The sequence below is a fragment of the Gadus morhua genome, chromosome 9 (genome assembly GCF_902167405.1).
Source record: "Gadus morhua chromosome 9, gadMor3.0, whole genome shotgun sequence".
Classification (NCBI taxonomy): Eukaryota; Metazoa; Chordata; class Actinopteri; order Gadiformes; family Gadidae; genus Gadus; species Gadus morhua.
Genome location: NC_044056.1, coordinates 13,523,900 through 13,543,178, shown reverse-complemented (window position 1 = coordinate 13,543,178; position 19,279 = coordinate 13,523,900). Strand labels below are relative to the sequence as shown.

Sequence of the window (19,279 nt, the reverse complement as noted above, 5' to 3'; positions counted from 1 at the left end):
TCATCCATCAAACCCTTAGGATTGTAGAGATAACCATTCTACATGCCACCTAGCTGGATGCCACACTTCAACTAGGAGACTTTTACTGGGCACCTGGTAACAAACTACACAGGGTGGTGTGGTTGAAAATCCAGGTTATTGAAAGTTTTTCATATAATGATACATGTTGCCATGGAGGAGATCTCTCCATGAGAGTGTGGAGATGGCTGGTGTAAGATGGTGGGTGCAGTTGTAGGTGAAGCAGTTGAGGGTGCCCTCGAAGCAGTTGTGGGTACAGTGGAGGCAGTTGAGGGTACAGATGAGGGTACAGTTGAGGGTGCCGTCGAAGCTGTGGAGGGTGCCATCGGAGCAGTTGAGGGTGGCAACGAAGCAGTTGAGGGAGCCGTCGAAGCAGCAAATATTTTCAATAAAGGCTACTGTCGATGTCTACCAAGATGGGTAAAGATCTATAGTAAAGAAGACTCCTGTCTATCCAAGTCTGTCATTCTATGGCCCAGTTCAGGGAAACATTCTGACTCTCACTCCATTCCCAATCAATACCTATTTATTTTTTACTGTAGTTTATTTATTTTGCATATACCTTCCTGCTAGCCCAACCATATTACTTTTCTTTTCTTCTGTTTTACCATAACACTATCTGTGGATGTTTACTTCAAAGTTGAAACTAGAACACTATGCTAGTGTAGATGGAGTATGTGAGGAAGCATATATATGAACCAAAAATTATATACTTTATTTTTTTATAAAAAGGATGTAGCATATATAGTACATGAATCATAAATTTTAAGAACAATTATAATGCCCCTGTAGGAATTTCCTCAACACTGCCAAGGGTCAAATTTGTGGAAAAGTATCCACTTTTTTGTGGAAATGTTAGTGAGACGGACAAAGCTTTTCAACAAATAATTGTTCCGGGCTCCTATAGGTTGCTACCCGTCTCAAGTGCTCAAAACAGAGGGAACTATTTCTGGATATAAGTCCGCTGCCACTGCGTTTGAAACTGGATGCTTGGGTTTGACTATGGTCTCCAGTGTGAAGAAATGTCTACTTATCAGTTGCGATGTAGGCTGAAGCGCCCAGTAAAGTGCTTGCAATGACCGAACGTCTTCTAGTGCATTGTGTGCGTCGTAGTCCACCCCCAAAAGCTCCCGAACCAGGTTTTCTTGTCTAAAACTCTTGTAACCATTGTCCTTGCAAATGTCCCTTGCAAGTGGAAGAGTGTCTAAGCACCCGGTAATTATCGACTGGAATTCAACTCTGAGGTCGAGTTCGTCCAGTGCCCTGAGAAGTACCGGGCAATCAAAGCGGCGAATATTGTGCCCAATAAGTATAGGACGTCCAAGCATGCGGAGAAAGGCCATAAATGACAGGACTACATCCTTTAGAGAATTTGTGAGCACTGGTTGGCGATTGAGGAACAATCTGTGTCTGCGGACCCTGAAACCGGTTACTTTGGCCGCACGGCTCTGCATTCGACACCTGGGCACGGTGTACAAGTTGATGGAGTTACATCCGCTCACGGCTGCTAACTGGACTATTTCACACGCATGACCTGCCGATACAACACACACACAAAACAAAACGCTGATTCAACCAAAGGGTTTGTCGTTAATGGTACAAGATTGAGGGACAATATTCTCACCAAGTCCAGTTGTTTCCAAGTCAAAGAAAGCCAACGAACGTTTTGCGTGTTCAGCCTCCATCGATTTCTCTAACGATAGTTTTAGTTCAGGGCTTTGGTGGAGCATTATATTTGGTATTTGCATTTAGTGTGAAAAAGAGTATTAAATTCAATTGAATTCCTCCGCGTGTTGATAATAGCGAGTATCTATCTGCGCATGTGCGGTTAAAGCGGTTCTTCTTTGTGCCATATTGATACGACGCAAGCAAGCTGCCCTCTCCGACTAAAATAAAAGACTAATAAATAACAACTAAATATCAACTAACTCCGAGTAGGCCTACCCCATTCAAATATTATTTCTGAAATTGTGTTATTATCAAGATAAGACTAGACAACTGGTTATTCAACTAGGTTCTTTTTTCAATGCTACATAATTTTCACCTTTCCAAAAAAATATAATGTTCAAAGATGACTAAGGATGCTTCGTGTGGCTCGTTGGTCTAGGGGTATGATTCTCGCTTTGGGTGCGAGAGGTCCCGGGTTCAAATCCCGGACGAGCCCGTCTATTTTCTTATCGTGTTTGTTCAGTAAATACAGATCGTCTATACCAGTCATTACAGCCAAGCTTACTAATTTTTAAATACAGACGAATACAAGTATTATACATTCAGTTATTGATTTCTGCGGATATTTATTTTGGAAGTTGAAAGGACCTCTTCTTAGTAAAACTACAACTCCCGCTAGGCTTTGCATTGGCCAATGTAGGTAGGCTTAAAGCGATGGTAAAAGCATCTTTTAATCGCTTCAATCCCCAGGCTCTTGAGTTTTCAAGGATTACTAGCCTGACAGTTCATGTTCGCCCGGCATAAATGACGTCCTGCTGAGATAAATGATTTAAGAATAGCGATTCAGCACACTGAACAACGATGACCATGGATTTAAATTCCATTATAGATCAACTGGAGACCGGTGATCAAGACGTTGCATTGGTTGCCCTGCAGATATATAACAAGGAGGTAAACATCACTGTTTATGTAGGTCTACTAGCTGTCACGTTAATCTGTTTATGTTTCCTACCTTATCGCAGCTGAATTGCTATCTACACGCAATATGCCTATCGCTTATTTTACAATAACTCGCCTCAATGCAGGGCTATTTTATGTCGTGACCGTCTGGCCCAATCTATTCTGAACCGTTCGAATGTAAGCGCAGTTAGGTGGGCAATAATATTTCTAGCCCAAGTCCGGCGTTACTTTGTGTATTTACCACCACTGATTCGAATGCAACGGTGATTAATCTCCTGCACATAGTATGGCTTCTCAGGTGTTGGGCTTATGCACTTTACTAATGATGATCTTATATGCTATAAACAATTGAGGAGCAGACACGTCAGGCATTCGCCCCACTGGTTTGGTCGTGGATTCCATGTAGTGGCTATAATATAAATTGATTAGACAAGAACTCATGAAGTCATGGTAGGCCTACAGTTAGCCTACTCGGCCTCCGTATTCTAATTTAACTCATTAAGCAGTAGACAACACCTAATGCATCCCTGCAAAACCCAGCTGCATCCCTGCACGGTGCACCTTACACGAAGACCTCACGTGACGATGTGGTGCCGTTTGTAAACTTCTTCCGCTGAAAAAAGTGCTTCCCTTGTTCAAGATGAAGGTCGAGCTTTCTTTAATTTTCAGGTCACCTTTTTGGTGATTTGGAGATTGGTCACAAAATCTAAATCTTGAATCTAAATCGACATTTTATATATAAATCTTTTTTTTAAATCGAAATCCTAAATCTACATCTGTATCCTAAGCCTAAATTTAGCCTACATCTTATATCAAAGTCTAAATCTTACATACAAATCAAGATCTTTATATCACAATCGAAATGCTGTATCTTGTATCTTCTTCTAAATCTAAATCCTAAATATACTATTTAACGACTTGCTCTATCCACCAAAATGTCAAATTCTGGCGATTTAGCTAGTTGGCCTATTTTACAAGTGCTGTTGCAGCCGAGGTAACAGCCGCTCTGTAGGTCTGGTCTACAGAGACAGTAACTGCGTTTCCATCCCCCTGCTTTCATGCGAATTTTGAAGTATCGAATCAGTAAACGGTGATGGAAACACCAAAATTTGACTTTAAAATTTGACTGACGATTCGACTGACTTCAACTCTGCTTTGCCATCACGAAATAAATAATAACCAAATGTCTTTGCACTCTCTCAAACATCCGTAGATGTACATCAATACTAGGGGTGTGTATCTCTCCTTTATAGGACGATCCGATACGTATCCAGATACATGCGCTACTACGATTCAGGGACGATATGAATATGGAACGATTGATGCGATTCGATTCAATGTTCTAACGATCTGGTGCAATTTGATGAAGACCAATTAGATCAATCAGATCGCTCGACCAATCAGATCGTTCCGATCAGTGACTCATATTGATTGAAATGAAAATTTGAATCAGTTCTTTGAGATCACCACTTTAAGGTCTTAAAGCAGACTAGATGAGCTGTCCAGAGGCTAGCTAACGATTAGTAGCCGAGTTAAACACACTCCTCTTTTAGCTTTGTGGCAGTGGATTAACCAAAAGGATTGAATGCTTTGTGTATACACAAATAGACTGCTGCGGATCAGTTAAATATCTACTCTATCTAGAAGGCTCCTAGCTCATCTCTGAAGCAAGCTTAGAATGATTCTTCCATTGCATGCACGCACGCACTTGTGCTGTGAAAATTACAGCAAAATTAAGGTATAATAACCGCAGTATCATCAGTATCAACTGAAAACAAAACAACCTACCCAAACTACCGCTACTTTGATATTCAACTTTTTTTACCCTTTGCATAACACAAGAGTACCGATTTCTTACAGATTCATTTTATTTTAAAGACTATACATTTGGCGATATTGTCAGTATGAGTATCATAAACTATTTTGATGACTTTACGAATAAAGGCTTTGAATGTCGAGCTGTGATGTCCTTTTCCTCCGGATGTTTATGGATCGGCTAAAAAGTACATGCAGCAATTAGCTCCCTTTTTACTCATTTTAATTTTATTCCACTTACAAAATGGTTCCACATACTAGTGTAACAGATATGTGTTCTACAGTTGTGTTTTAAAGTCCTGTTCAAAATTACACTCGCCCATCCGTCAGTTAAATCCTTCATCACCCATTCTCCTCTTCTCTTATGTCCCTGATTGCCTCTTCAACAGAATAGCCAGTGCTTCGCATTCAACAAGGATGGGGAGTCAGAACGAGAGGTGTGTATATTAACTGTTAAAAAGAGTTTTGGAGTAAAAGCAAAAGGTATACACATAGTACACATTACACATTGCATATTCTAAAGATTCATATCCAGATGTTTTCATTATGATAGACTTCCATGAATTTAATCACTAGTCTGATACAATTTAACAATTTAACCACTGCAATTGATTAACAAAAATTGCAGGATGTATGGGGAATACTTAGCACTTGGAGAACACCAATAATTCTTCATTCTTCAATAAGACACTCTCTAACATGACATTGCATGAATCATCTATTGCTACTTTTCTTTTCAATATGACATATTAGCTAGACTCATAATATAAACTATTTTATCTGTCCACTCCTACAAAAGATTTTCTGATTATAATTCCTTTACACTCCTACCTGTGTTGTATCATCTTTGTCCCTGTGCCTTCTCTGGGGCTCCAGGAAGGAAAGCTATCGGAGGTACTGATGTAGAAGCAACTAGTTAGAACGCTCATAGGCTGCAGTTTATTTCTGAAAATGCTTCTTTCTTTTTAATGATAATTAAACATGAAGATGTCAAATAATAGTAGCAATGTGGGAAAAAGGCATGAGTTAGAGTTAGATGAGTTCGATTTGAACATCAGTATTATTTGACTGAAAGTGACTATAGAGTAGAAATGATTGAAGTCCAGTACCCGCTGCAGAAACATATAGCTAACATCATAGCATAGTGAATGGACAGAGTGTTTGTCTTCAGCGTCTTGGGAAGCTGGTGCTTGGCTTCCTGACCAGGGAGCTGCAGCCCTCCTGTCAGCTGGCCTGTGTGGAGACTGTGCGCATTCTGTCCCGGGACAAGCACTGCCTGGGGCCCTTCGTCAGCCACTCCGCCATGGCCACCCTGGCGACCATAGCTGGCATCGGCACTGCAGAGACGGGACAAGCGCAAGGTAAAATAATATGTATTTATTTCGAATGAATTGAATGTATTTATTTCGATTTTTGCCACTTACTATGAACATTTTAACTGTATTGGGCTTACTGTATGTGCCGCTTGATATTTAAATTCAAGATTTTGATCTCCACCAGGAAATAACCATACAAATTTAATAAGAATTGTATTTATATGTTTTTGAACTCTCCAAAGAAGGTGCGGAGGAAGGGCCAAATGTGTCTGTGGGAGAAACAAAGTCGCCAAACAATGCGTCGGAAAACCCAGATGTGGAAGTAATGGTGGAGGCGCTCAAGTCCCTCTGCAACATCCTGCTGCACAATCACACCGCACAGGTCCCTCTCTTTCTGTTCCTCTGTTTGGTCTCTTTAACCCATGGCTTCAGTCAATCACACCGCACAGGTCCCTCTCTTTCTGTTCCTCTGTTTGGTCTCTTTAACCCATGGCTTCAGTCAATCACACCGCACAGGTCCCTCTCTTTCTGTTCCTCTGTTTGGTCTCTTTAACCCATGGCTTCAGTCAATCACACCGCACAGGTCCCTCTCTTTCTGTTCCTCTGTTTGGTCTCTTTAACCCATGGCTTCAGTCAATCACACCGCACAGGTCCCTCTCTTTCTGTTCCTCTGTTTGGTCTCTTTAACCCATGGCTTCAGTCAATCACACCGCACAGGTCCCTCTCTTTCTGTTCCTCTGTTTGGTCTCTTTAACCCGTGGCTTCAGTCAAAACATCCATTTAAACAGCACTCGTGACTTTGTATAAAAAAAAGTACAATCTATTCAGATTCTGAATCAATTTCTTATTAGGTGGTAGCGGAGGAGCTACAGCTCATGAAAGGCATTGCGGAGAGGCTAAAACAGTGTCACGATCCCACATGGACCCACGAGGTATGGATGGTACACGCAACACAATAAAAGGACAAGCATCACTCCTGGTTTCTATGAATAGATGAGTGTAGTACGGTGTGGCCAGTGGATTGCTGAAGGGATGATTTTGGTTTCGATAGGACTGATATACGAGAGGCAACCTTATGTCAACAATTTTTTTTTGCAATTTTATAATTGTTTCTTTATCTTCTTTATGATTTAAACAATCTCTTATCACATTCAGTCAGAAGTTATCTCTATTTTATGTCACTTAGAATCATTATCTCAACAAAAATATATTTTCTGTTCATCTCTCAACACTGCAATATATATCAACATTTAATATTCCCTCCCTGCACAGGTCCGTTTCTTTGACCTGCGTCTCACCTTTCTGCTCACGGCTCTTAGAGTGGACGTCAGAGCCCAGCTGGCCAAAGAGCTTCATGGCATCAGCCTGCTCGGTAACAAGTCTACCTCACACATCAGGGTTCACCATTATTCATTACTGAATGAATAATGGTGCTGTAGCGGTATCGTATTCACTGTGTATGTTGTATAGTGCGTGCCCCCTTTAAGGGAAGGGGGCGTGGCACCCACCTGGTGTTACAACGCAGGTCTTAAGGAACGCACCTCTGGCTGTGCGGGTTCTGTGTTTTGGGAAATAAATCCTTCTCGTGTTTTTCACCGGAAATCAAGTCTCCGTCTCCATTTCATTGCGATCTCCTACATTGGTGACCCTGACAGTTTCCGGACGTTTTACCGGATTACTGTTCTATGCGCTGGAAGAGCGAGGACGCGCAGATCGGAGATTGGGCTATGGAGTTCGATTCGGCGGAAGGTTCCGTGGCTGCTGCTCCGGTGATGGCAGTCTCCCTGAAGCTCCCGGAGTTTTGGGAACGGCAGCCGCGGGTCTGGTTCGCGCAAGCGGAGGCGCAATTCGCGCTGAAGGGGATTACTGCGGATGAAACCAAGTTTTATTATGTAGTCTCCGCGCTTGGTGGCTCGACGGCGGCCAGAGCGATGTATATTCTCGAGGACCCCCCGGCCCGTGGGAAGTATGCATTGCTAAAGGGGTTCCTGATGGAGACGTTCTGTTTGTCGGAGGCTGAACGGGGCGAGCAGCTTCTGGCATTGAATGGCCTCGGGGACTCCAAACCATCGGAGCTCATGGATCACATGCTCAATCTCCTGGGGAGTAATAGGCCTTGTTTTTTGTTTCGGGCTTTATTTATGCAGCAGCTGCCAGTGCGTGTTAGGGCAGCTCTAGCCAACAGCGACACCACGGACTTTCGGGCTCTGGCTAGGGAGGCGGATCGCTTTTTCGCCGCCGGGCGCGAGCGCTGCACGGCCGTATTGGCTCACACCACTGGCGACCTGGAGATGACGGACACCATCGCTGTGGCCGCGGCGACACGACGACAGCCACAGCAGTCTGCAGGCCTGTGCTATTTCCACGCCCTGTATGGACCCAAAGCTAGGAGGTGCCGCCCCCCGTGCAGTTTCGTGGCATCGGGAAATGCACGGGCCGGCACTCGCTAGCTGCCGTGTGTGTCGGCCGTTCTGGGGGTCTGTTATTCATCACAGATACAGGCTCTGGGCGACGGTTCCTGTGTGACACGGGGGCCCAGGTGAGCGTTCTGCCCGCGTCACGCATTGACAGAATAGGGGGCGGCCACGGCCCCGCCCTGGAGGCCGCCAACGGCAGCCCCATCCGCACCTTTGGGACTAGGACTGTTAATTTATGTTTCGGGGGTCAGCGTTTCGGCTGGGATTTTGTCACCGCGGAGGTCTCCACACCCCTCCTCGGCGCCGATTTCCTCTGCGCCAATGGCCTTTTGGTGGATGTGATGAACCGGCGCTTGATAAGTGCTGAGACTTTTAGCTCCCTGGCATGTGAGCTCAGTGGCTCGGGCACGACGAAGCTGTCGGGCGCACTCTCACCCTCCGATGTGTTTTCCCCCCTCCTCGCGGAATTCCCGGAGCTTACGGAGCCCACGTTCTCAGCTGCCGCCACCAAGCACGGAGTGGAGCATCACATCGCGACCACTGGCCCGCCGGTCTACGCCAGGGCCCGGCGCCTCGACTCTGCTAAGCTCGCCGTTGCTAGGTCTGAGTTTGACACCCTGGAGCGTCTTGGAATTGTCCGGCGATCGGACAGCCCCTGGGCTTCCCCGCTCCACATCGTCTCGAAGCCTGGCGGTGGGTGGCGTCCATGTGGGGATTACCGCCGGCTCAATGACATTACGGTGCCCGACCGCTATCCGATTCCCCACATCCAGGACTTTTCTGCCCGCCTGGCCGGTGCGGTAGTGTTCTCCAAGGTGGACCTCGTTCGGGGCTATCACCAGGTGCCCGTCCAGCCGCAGGACGTCCCGAAGACGGCGGTGATCACTCCGTTTGGACTATTTGAGTTTTTACGGATGCCGTTCGGCCTGAAGAACGCAGCCCAGGCCTTTCAGCGCCTGATGGACACCGTGCTGCGGGACCTGCCATTCCTGTTCGTTTACCTGGATGACATTCTGATCGCCAGCGCCTCCACGGCCGAGCACATGAAGCATCTGCGAACACTCTTCGAGCGGCTCAGCCAGCATGGCCTGATTGTCAATCCAGCCAAGTGCCAATTCGGCCGGATCGCCATTGACTTCCTGGGCCACCGCATCACCAAGGAGGGAGCTGTTCCCCTGCCCTCGAAGGTGGCTGCAGTGGCGGACTTCCAGCGCCCTCTTACAGTTCGGGCCCTGCAGGAGTTTTTGGGGATGGTGAATTTTTATCACCGTTTTGTTCCCCGTGCGGCCCGGCTCATGCGGCCCCTGTATGAGGCACTCAAGGGTAAGACAACAAAGCATATTATTGACTGGACCGCTGAGAGAGAGGCGGCCTTTGGGGACACTAAACGGGCATTGGCCGAGGCGACTATGCTGGCGCATCCTTTGCCTGCGGCGCTGATTGCCCTGACCACCGACGCTTCGGACTATGCTGTTGGTGCCGTGCACGAGCAGTTGGTGAACGGCGTCTGGCAGCCGCTGGCATTCTTCAGCCGGCAGCTCCGCCCCTGCGAACGGAAATATAGCACCTTCGATCGAGAGCTCCTCGGCCTTTACCTCGCCATTAGGCATTTCCGTTTCCTGTTGGAGGCTCGGCCATTCTCCGTTTTCGTGGACCACAAGCCGTTGACGTTCGCGATGGCGAAGGTTTCGGAGCCGTGGTCTGCCCGTCAGCAGCGACAGCTGGCCTACATCTCCGAGTTTACCACGGACATCCGCCATGTGGCGGGTAAGGACAATCACGTGGCTGATTGCCTCTCCCGGGCCATCGCAGGAGCTGTCCACCTGGGAATCGACTACACCAGCATGGCAGGTGATCAGGCCTCCGACCCGGAGGTCCAGGCTCTGAGGACAGCTGTCACGGGACTCAGGTTGGAGGACATCAAGTACGACAACGTCGGTGCCACGCTCCTGTGTGACGTCTCCACTGGACAGCCAAGGCCGGTCGTGCCCGGCAGTTGGAGGCGTCAGGTTTTCGATGCCGTGCACGGCCTTGCCCATCCTGGGCGGAGGACATCACAGCAGCTGGTGGCCGGGAAGTTTGTCTGGCATGGCCTTAAGAAGGACATTCGGGACTGGGCTCGGGCCTGCGTGGTTTGCCAGCGAGCCAAGGTGCATCGGCATGTGACTGCTCCGCTGGCGCATTTTTCAGTGCCGGAGCGGCGGTTCGACCACGTGCATGTGGACCTGGTGGGGCCCCTGCCGCCCTCTCAAGGGTTCAGCTACCTCCTAACGATGGTGGACAGGACCACCCGCTGGCCGGAGGCTGTCCCGCTGGCATCCACTACGACCTCTGACGTGGCCCGGGCGTTCATAGGCACCTGGGTCGCCCGGTTTGGCCCCCCTTCTGATGTCTCCTCTGACAGGGGACCTCAGTTCACTTCCGAGCTGTGGAATGCGGTCGCCGGGGGCCTGGGTGTGCGGCTCCATCGAACAACCGCTTATCACCCCCAGGCTAATGGGTTGTGTGAGCGGTTTCATCGCTCCTTGAAAGCTGCACTCCGGGCCAGCCTTACGGATGACGGTTGGGTCGATAGGCTCCCCTGGGTCATGTTGGGCCTCCGGACTGCCCCTAAGGAGGACCTGCGGGCTTCGTCGGCCGAGCTGGTTTACGGACAGCCACTACGGGTTCCTGGGGATTTCATCCCCACCGCCACAGCTCCCTGGTCGGCAGCCCAGGAGCGGACCTCGCTCCAGGACAGGGTCCGGGGTTTCACGCCGGTGCCCACCTCGCAGCACGGCCTCCCGAAGGCTTGTGTGCCGCCCAGCCTGCGGACGGCGGGGTATGTGTTCATCCGCCATGATGCCCATCGGGGTCCTTTCCGTCCTCCCTACGACGGTCCGTTTCGCGTCCTGGAGGCCGGTGACAAGGCCTTCTTGGTAGACATCGGGGGCAGGCCTGACTACATTTCGGTCGATCGCCTCAAGCCAGCCCACCTGGATCTGGACCAGCCCGTGGGGTTGGCTCTGCCCCCGCGGCGGGGTCGTCCTCCGGTTTCCAAGCCACACCGCCTCATGACTCCTGCACTGCCTGCTGTGGCCCCCGCACCGGTTCCGCTGAGTCGTTTCGGGCGGGTGCTCAGGGCTCCTTCCCGTTGGCCTTGACTGTTCGGGAGTGTGAATTCTGGGGGGGCGTCTGTAGCGGTATCGTATTCACTGTGTATGTTGTATAGTGCGTGCCCCCTTTAAGGGAAGGGGGCGTGGCACCCACCTGGTGTTACAACGCAGGTCTTAAGGAACGCACCTCTGGCTGTGCGGGTTCTGTGTTTTGGGAAATAAATCCTTCTCGTGTTTTTCACCGGAAATCAAGTCTCCGTCTCCATTTCATTGCGATCTCCTACAGTGCACACATTTCACTTTGCACACATTTCATACAAATATGAAAACATAACCTGTACTGTCTCTTCGGTTTTAGTCTAGTTAGTGTCTGTCTGTCTGTCTGTCTGTCTGTCTGTCTGTCTGTGTGTGTGTGTGTGTGTGTGTGTGTGTGTGTGTGTGTGTGTGTGTGTGTGTGTGTGTGTGTGTGTGTGTGTGTGTGTGCGTGTGTGTGTGTGTGTGTGTGTGTGTGTGTAGGACAAGATTGAATATTGTCTCTCCTTACAGGTAACCAGTTGGATGCCACATTAGGATTGTGTTGGCCTGATACCTTTGAGAGTGCCCGGGCGGGCTCAGAAGGCATTCCTCCAGAAGAGCTTCCTCCTCTCAGCAGAGAGCAGACGGAGCGAGCCATGGAGATCCTAAAGACTCTGTTCAACATCACCTTCAACACTGCGAAGAGCGAGGTCGACGAGGTGATTATGGATGTTTTATTTTTATCTAAACTTTATTTAACCGGGTATTCAGATTCAGACTCAGCTTTATTGGCCAGGTTTGCGTAACAAACAAGGAATTTGACTTCAGTTAACCCTTTGCTCTTGAAATACAACACTCACTAAACCTATTGTTAATATTATAAAGAAAACACAAAACAGAAAGAACAGTCCAAAATATAAATATGCTGTTAAGTATACAGTATAACAATACAATATAATATACTAATTTGCAAAAAATAATATACAATAACAATTTAAGAGAGGTAAGAAATGATGCAATCTCAGTGCAATCAATATACGGTCAGAGATTTAAGATTTCAATATAAATATAAATACAGTGCAAGGCAGTTCAGTACGTCAACAAAGCTAGGGTATGCAATTTTGAGATACAAGCGAGAGTAAGCTAGACTTTGAAAGTATCCAACCAGCAACCTTCCAACATTCCCAAGCCAATGCCCCAAACACATCAGTCGGTAGCTCGCTAGCTTTAGCAGTAGGTCTGTCTATCATTTTGGTAGACTCCAGTCATGCGCAATGAGTGCACTGGCAGAGCAGCACAGGTAGCCGGTAAGGTAGGGAGACTGGCACGTTGGCAATCCAATCATTGAATTGACCATTTGATTTATTGATTGCTGTGTGGATGTAAACAAATGTGAAAAATTGCTTCTGAAAACAAATGCCCGACCCCAGCCTAAAGGTTATGTATGTAAATCCCTGATTAAGAAAGAGAACTAGAAAAGGAGAAAGAACTGAAAACTGACGTTTTTGGTTCCATAGGACTATGTGTGAGCGGTGGGGACAAAGGCTCGAGCTAGGGTGAACAGCCAATAGAAAACTGCCCTCTGGGAAAGTGTTTATTGTTGGAAGTAGCAGATTACGCGAGGCAACGTAACCAACCAAATTGTTTTGGCTCCTAATGGATCTCTGGGTATTTGCCAATATTGCCTTCTAACATTGCAACTCATTGAATATATAACATGAAGTAAGGCCTTCACCTGCTGGCACATAGTCAGTTGGCTAAATCTTTGTGTAATATTTAAACTATTGTGATAAAAATGTATACACTGAAATAACCCTTTGCCTTGAGGAATTACACTATGAGCTTAAGGTAACTATAACAGTCTATGGAAATGTATCATAAATGTCAATCTGTGAGGTGTTTGTGCGTGCATATGTAGGAGGACGCTGCAGAGTACAGGCACCTCGGGGCCATACTGAGGCACTGTCTCATGAGCTGTGCAGATGGAGAGGAACGCACAGAAGAGTTCCATAGGTGGGCCCCCCCACACACCCAACATGCTTCTACTGAATCTGGATTCTCAACTTCTTGTAACACATTTGTGGTTTGTGTTAGATTATAAATCAGCGAACCCACCATAACTCTAATGTCAAGCTCTCAAATGGACAAGAACCCCACGAGAAAAAACACCCTGGCTAGTGCAAGATAGATACTGATTGACCTGTATCCAACTTAAGTAAAAAATCTGCTTCTGATTCCAAAATTATCTCCACACGTGTAATCAGAAGATTTTGTGTGTACATACAGTCCTATGACTAACTAACAATCAGCCTGAAAGAAATGTCAAATGTTATTCCTCTTTTAATTGCATCCTTTCCATTGGCCTTACTCAGCTAGAGGCCATCTTGGTTCTAAACTCTAGCTGCTAAACGCTTCTTCTGCAGCCACCTAGGAAGTGCTTGGGACCAAAATGAAACCATCGGAGGAACATTGCTCAATCCTTTGCATCCAATCGCTACTCCAAAGTTAGCATCAAATGTTGAAGTGCGGAATGTAGTCTCCCTTGTCCAGTGATATAGACGATGCATAAAAAAGCCCTGAGTTGTGGCTGTCTTTTTTGTTTTGACCCAGTCACACTGTCAACCTTCTCGGCAACCTCCCGCTACCCTCTCTGGATGTGCTCCTGATGCCCAAGGTCCAGCAGGGATCCATTGAACACATGGGAGTCAACATGGATGCCGTCCACATGCTGCTAGACTTCATGGAAAAGAGACTCGATCGAGTATGTTGTCTACAAAAGAGCATGCCCATTGTCCCTGCAAAATGTATTTTGAAGTGACTGGAATAGTGGCTTGAACATTTAGCCAGCGTCTGTGCACAAGGTGCTTGAGAACGTATTCTTATCCTACTGTCGCCCTCTATCCATTCATTACTCCCCTTTTTTGTTTTTGTGTCATTCCAATAAGAACAATAATGGTAAAAACGTGTCTATCTCTTAGGGAAATAAGCTGAAGGAGACCCTCCTTCCTTGTCTGAATTTGCTGACCGAGAGCGCCCGGATCCACCGGGAGACCAGGAAGTTCCTCAGGTCAAAGGTAGGCAGCAAGTTGGCCATACCTGTAGTCATTTGATCCTCCCCTTAAAACGAGAGCTGGGTCTCAATATCGAGAGGGACTTCGAAAAACCTCGATATTTAGGAAGCTTCGTTGTTGTGTACCTACTTTGTGAAAGTGTTTGAAGTGTATTCGTCTGTATTTTTGCTACTGTGATAAAGGCCTATACCGTGTGTTTAAAATGTGACGAAATGCTAAAATGCTAAAAGTGACGAAATGTTGAAACACCAGGAGGCCTTGTTTAAACGCTTTAATAAAGCTGTGAGGAGTGGGCTGAAATTCCCACAAGCCAAAAAGGTATTCAATATAATGACTGTAACTCTCACGTAATAATATAATTGTGTGTGTGTGTGTGTGTGTGTGTGTGTGTGTGTGTGTGTGTGTGTGTGTGTGTGTGTGTGTGTGTGTGTGTGTGTGTGTGTGTGTGTGTGTGTGTGTGTGTGTGTGTGTGTGTTTACAGGTGTTGCCTCCACTGCGTGACGTGAAGAACAGACCCGAGGTCGGTAGCTCCCTTCGGAACAAACTTGTTCGCCTGATGACTCATATCGACACAGACGTCAAGACATGTGTGGCAGAGTTAATCTTTGTGCTTTGCAAAGAGAGCGGTAAGTTTGTCCGTTAATGGAAATATTAGTTTCAGACATTTTGTTGCTCTTCCTGTATAAAATAATTCCTTCATAGATCTATAATGTCTGACACTTTTTTGATACTGATGCTGCAGCACTTACTTTGGATGATAGGAAAAATAGCGACGTTTATATTTATTTATGGTTGCAAGCAAAGAAACCGTTAAAAAATAATGGATACAGAAAGATCCTCCCATGCCCATGTCAATAAGCAAATGATTATGAATGCAAAAAGAGAAGGGTTAAAAATATTGGGAGTTATGTAAATGTTTCCTAGTACGACAATAACTGTGATATGAAGAGTATTATAAAAAAAAAAAAAGTATGATGGATGTAATGATCTTGCCATATTGAAATGGTGCCATTGTTTATGCCTGTATTCTAGTGTCGAGGTTCATCAAGTACACAGGCTACGGTAACGCAGCAGGCCTGCTGGCTGCACGCGGGTTGCTGAGGGGGGCGGGTGACTCTGGCATCTACTCTGGTGACGAGGACTCTGAGACGGAGGAATACAGAGAGGCCAAGGCACTGTAGGGACCTGTCTGTCTGTCTGTCTGTCTGTCTGTCTGTCTGTCTGTCGGTCTGTCGGTCTGTCGGTCGGTCGGTCGGTCGGTCGGTCGGTCGGTCGGTCTGTCTGTCTGTCTGTCTGTCTGTCTGTCTGTCTGTCTGTCTGTCTGTCTGTCTGTCTGTCTGTCTGTCTGTCTGTCTGTCTGTCTGTCTGTCTGTCTGTCTGTCTGTCTGTCTGTCTGTCTGTCTGTCTGTCTGTCTGTCTGTCTGTCTGTCTGTCTGTCTGTCTGTCTGTCTGTCTGTCTGTCTGTCTGTCTGTCTGTCTGTCTGTCTGTCTGTCTGTCTGTCTGTCTGTCTGTCTGTCTGTCTGTCTGTCTGTCTGTCTGTCTGTCTGTCTGTCTGTCTGTCTGTCTGTCTGTCTGTCTGTCTGTCTGTCTGTCTGTCTGTCTGTCTGTCTGTCTGTCTGTCTGTCTGTCTGTCTGTCTGTCTGTCTGTCTGTCTGTCTGTCTGTCTGTCTGTCTGTCTGTCTGTCTGTCTGTCTGTCTGTCTGTCTGTCTGTCTGTCTGTCTGTCTGTCTGTCTGTCTGTCTGTCTGTCTGTCTGTCTGTCTGTCTGTCTGTCTGTCTGTCTGTCTGTCTGTCTGTCTGTCTGTCTGTCTGTCTGTCTGTCTGTCTGTCTGTCTGTCTGTCTGTCTGTCTGTCTGTCTGTCTGTCTTTCTGTCTGTCTGTCTGTCTGTCTGTCTGTCTGTCTGTCTGTCTGTCTGTCTGTCTGTCTGTCTGTCTGTCTGTCTGTCTGTCTGTCTGTCTGTCTGTCTGTCTGTCTGTCTGTCTGTCTGTCTGTCTGTCTGTCTGTCTGTCTGTCTGCAGGTCTGCCCTGTGTATCTTTATCAATGCCCACGGGACACACACAAACATATAAATATAGAAAATATTCATGCATCTAGGGCTGAACGATTTGGGGAAATAATCTAATTGCAATTATTTCAACCAATTTTGCGATTGCGATTTTTCTTTTTAAAATTCCTTCTGTGTTATTCACTAAACAAGCGATAAATAATTGTATAGTATGACCAACACGATATTGGAAGCAGTCAACATATAAGATGCTCTTTCCTTTAGGCCAGGCCTATACAGTATGTTGAGATTAATTGATATAAGATCTTTGTTTAACTATTGAATTGTAAAAGAAAAATAAATACCAACAACTTGCTGATCTCCAGGCAGTAACTCACAAATCCATAAAATAAAATAAAATCACCCCAAAACAGTACATGTCATAGGTGACATATTCTCTTCCATTCTCTCCAGAATCAATCCAGTGACGGGCGTGGTTGAAGAGGAACAGTCCAACCCCATGGAGGGAATGACAGAGGAACAGAAGGAGTATGAAGCCATGAAGCTCGTCAGCATGTTTGACAAACTATCCAGGTAAACACAAACGCTATCTCACGCACACACACACACACACACACACACGCACACAATGAATAACCAATGTTATTGGTTATTAACCCATTATAAATATTAGTAGGAAGAAATTGCGACGCATACAGCTAGATGTTAAGTTGTACTTTCCAAGAGTAGAATGCCCATGCTCTATACCACCTTGCCAGATTTGATCCAGGGCCACAATACATGACATTCATAACAATGATTTGAGTTTAGAGGAGGCAGTCCATGATAGTTGTCAAGGATTTCGTATTGTATTTAACTACATTTGCCTTTATCTGGACTTCTCTGTCCATTCCTATTGTGTATGTGTGAGAGGTGTCCTCCAGGGTAAAACTCACTCCCATTGCCACCTGGCTCAGCATTCCCCTTCCAGTCTTAGGGTTGCCTGTCTGGGCTCCCACTGAGCAGCGGTGTGGTGTGACAGGGAACCAGCTGGTCAGGCGGTCTGGTCATATTATGAATAGTTGTAACTAAAAACACGATTTCAGCTTATTTAACCTTTACACAAATAATATCTCACACTCTGTCTGACCTCACCTTTTCCCCCCTAGGATCCATCTCCTGCTGTGTTTTTAAAGAGAGGACAGGTTATAGTAATTAACAACACCTGCCGCACATTACCTGTCTTCTAGTTGGATGTCAAAAGCCACGCCCCTCTTCTCTAGACAGCACCGAACCACACTCACCTCCACATTAGCCGATTGATTATATGTGGTTGAATTTTCTTTTTAAGTGTTGCCTAAGAAGTACTCAGATTAGCATTGACCCGCTTTAATCTTCACTTTTATTGGATACGTTTTGGACAAAGTTAATTGTATTGATTGAATCACTTCTCTAATCTCTCTCTATGTGTTGCTCAATTGGTTGGTGACTCTACAGGAACAATATCATTCAGCCGATGCAGCTGGGAGGGGATGGTCGGATTACTGAATTGAACCAGGATGACATGCAAAGGCTGGTCCACAATCCACATGTCCAGCCCCGGGCCCAACCACCTGGCTCAGACAGCGATGAGGGCAATTAGTCAACACACTTAGGACGCACATGAAGATGCATGCACAGATGCTCATTCGCTCACTCACAGCCGTCTTATCACACCGTGAGGACCACTGAAAGGTGCTTGATTGGATCCAACCTTTCTGAAGGGTCTGAGACATGATTTGAACTGCTAAATATATACTAAATAGATTTGAACATAAAAACGACTTTGAAAATCCAAAACTCGCTCATAAATCTCAACCTGACTTTTTTCCCCTACAGGGGACCAGTCATGTTTCAGGACGGGTCATCCATTTCTCTATTGGCATATATCAACACCACTATTAGTAATTGAACAATTCATGACAAGCCTTTAATTTAACTAATGTTGGTCCCCACGGCATGAGTGATATATTGGGTTATGAAGCCACCAGGATAGAAAAACACACAAACATGCACACAATGATCATTTGAGATACATGCTACTTGTAAAATGATAAATATTGAATCAGCCATAACCCATGCAAAATTTTGGCATCTACTGTACCTGTTATAACTTTAATATTTTGAACAGTACTTTATCCTATATCTATGAGTTGACACATGAATCTGTTCTAAAAAAACGTTTAAAGGTCTGTTAATGCTCTGTGTAACTCAACAGGTTTTGTGCAAAAGGTATTAGCTTTATTCATATTTTATTATATTAAACTATATTTAGATAGTCAAAGTATTTTTCCTCATGGATATGTGGCATCACAATCAGTTTTTTAACATAGAGCGAGAAATATTGTATTTGAGTTGTAATGGAAGTGTGTTGCATCTGCAGAATGAGAATGAAAGACTGTTAAAGATCATTTATGTTTAATTTAACCATTGATATGGTCATTGTAATAATTTTTTCCCTCACCAACTTACCTAACAAACCAATGTGGGCTGTATTTAAAGTAAAAACTTAATATTAAAATGTTGTCTGTCATTTTTTACAAGATGGTTACCATGCTGTGGCCTAGTCTGTAGGTCGGTCTTTTAAACTGGACATTATTAAGTCAGTGCACTCTTCAATTGTGTGAATATTGACTGGATTAGTAGGATTCAAAGATTGTTGTTTTTAATTTGAGTGTCTTGGTGATTTAGATAGTTTGACAGTGGGCTTTGCTAGTTTCTGAATAGACACATTAGAAACTTAATTAGTGCTGCAACTGTGAAACTGACAAAAGTTTTTTAATGATCATCCAGTTGGCGATCAAGGAAAAAAAAATGGATTTCTAAAGCCATACAGAAATGTTTGATATTTTGATATTGCCTAAAATAAACTTGACCAA

At 45.7% G+C, this 19,279-nt stretch overlaps 1 protein-coding gene, 1 long non-coding RNA gene and 1 other non-coding gene across 5 annotated transcripts; 2 read left to right on the top strand and 1 right to left on the bottom strand.

Annotated features, from left to right (window-relative positions):
* Nucleotides 1-710: 710 nt before the first annotated feature.
* LOC115551068 (uncharacterized) lies at nt 711-1,901 on the bottom strand. The gene is made up of 2 exons (XR_003977974.1): nt 1,643-1,901; nt 711-1,552 (listed from the first exon to the last, which is right to left on the bottom strand). It is a non-coding gene; the product is annotated as an uncharacterized LOC115551068 (long non-coding RNA).
* Nucleotides 1,902-2,110: 209 nt separating this feature from the next.
* On the top strand, nt 2,111-2,182 carry trnap-ugg (transfer RNA proline (anticodon UGG)). Its single transcript has one exon. It is a non-coding gene; the product is annotated as a tRNA-Pro (tRNA).
* Nucleotides 2,183-2,369: 187 nt separating this feature from the next.
* Nucleotides 2,370-18,921, top strand: ric8a (RIC8 guanine nucleotide exchange factor A). 3 transcript variants are annotated; one of them, XM_030366500.1, is made up of 15 exons: nt 2,370-2,637; nt 4,851-4,898; nt 5,338-5,355; nt 5,633-5,822; nt 6,023-6,159; nt 6,629-6,709; nt 7,050-7,149; nt 11,836-12,023; nt 13,223-13,317; nt 13,915-14,065; nt 14,283-14,378; nt 14,857-15,001; nt 15,408-15,552; nt 16,836-16,955; nt 17,859-18,921. In XM_030366500.1, exons 1-15 carry the CDS (start codon nt 2,548-2,550, stop codon nt 18,001-18,003), a joined length of 1,749 nt encoding a protein of 582 aa, XP_030222360.1. In that variant the 5' UTR covers nt 2,370-2,547; the 3' UTR covers nt 18,004-18,921. The 3 variants fall into 3 exon arrangements, with proteins under 3 accessions (XP_030222360.1, XP_030222359.1, XP_030222361.1); XM_030366499.1 differs by having other exon boundaries at nt 6,020-6,159; XM_030366501.1 differs by lacking the exon at nt 5,338-5,355 and having other exon boundaries at nt 6,020-6,159.
* Nucleotides 18,922-19,279: the final 358 nt, after the last annotated feature.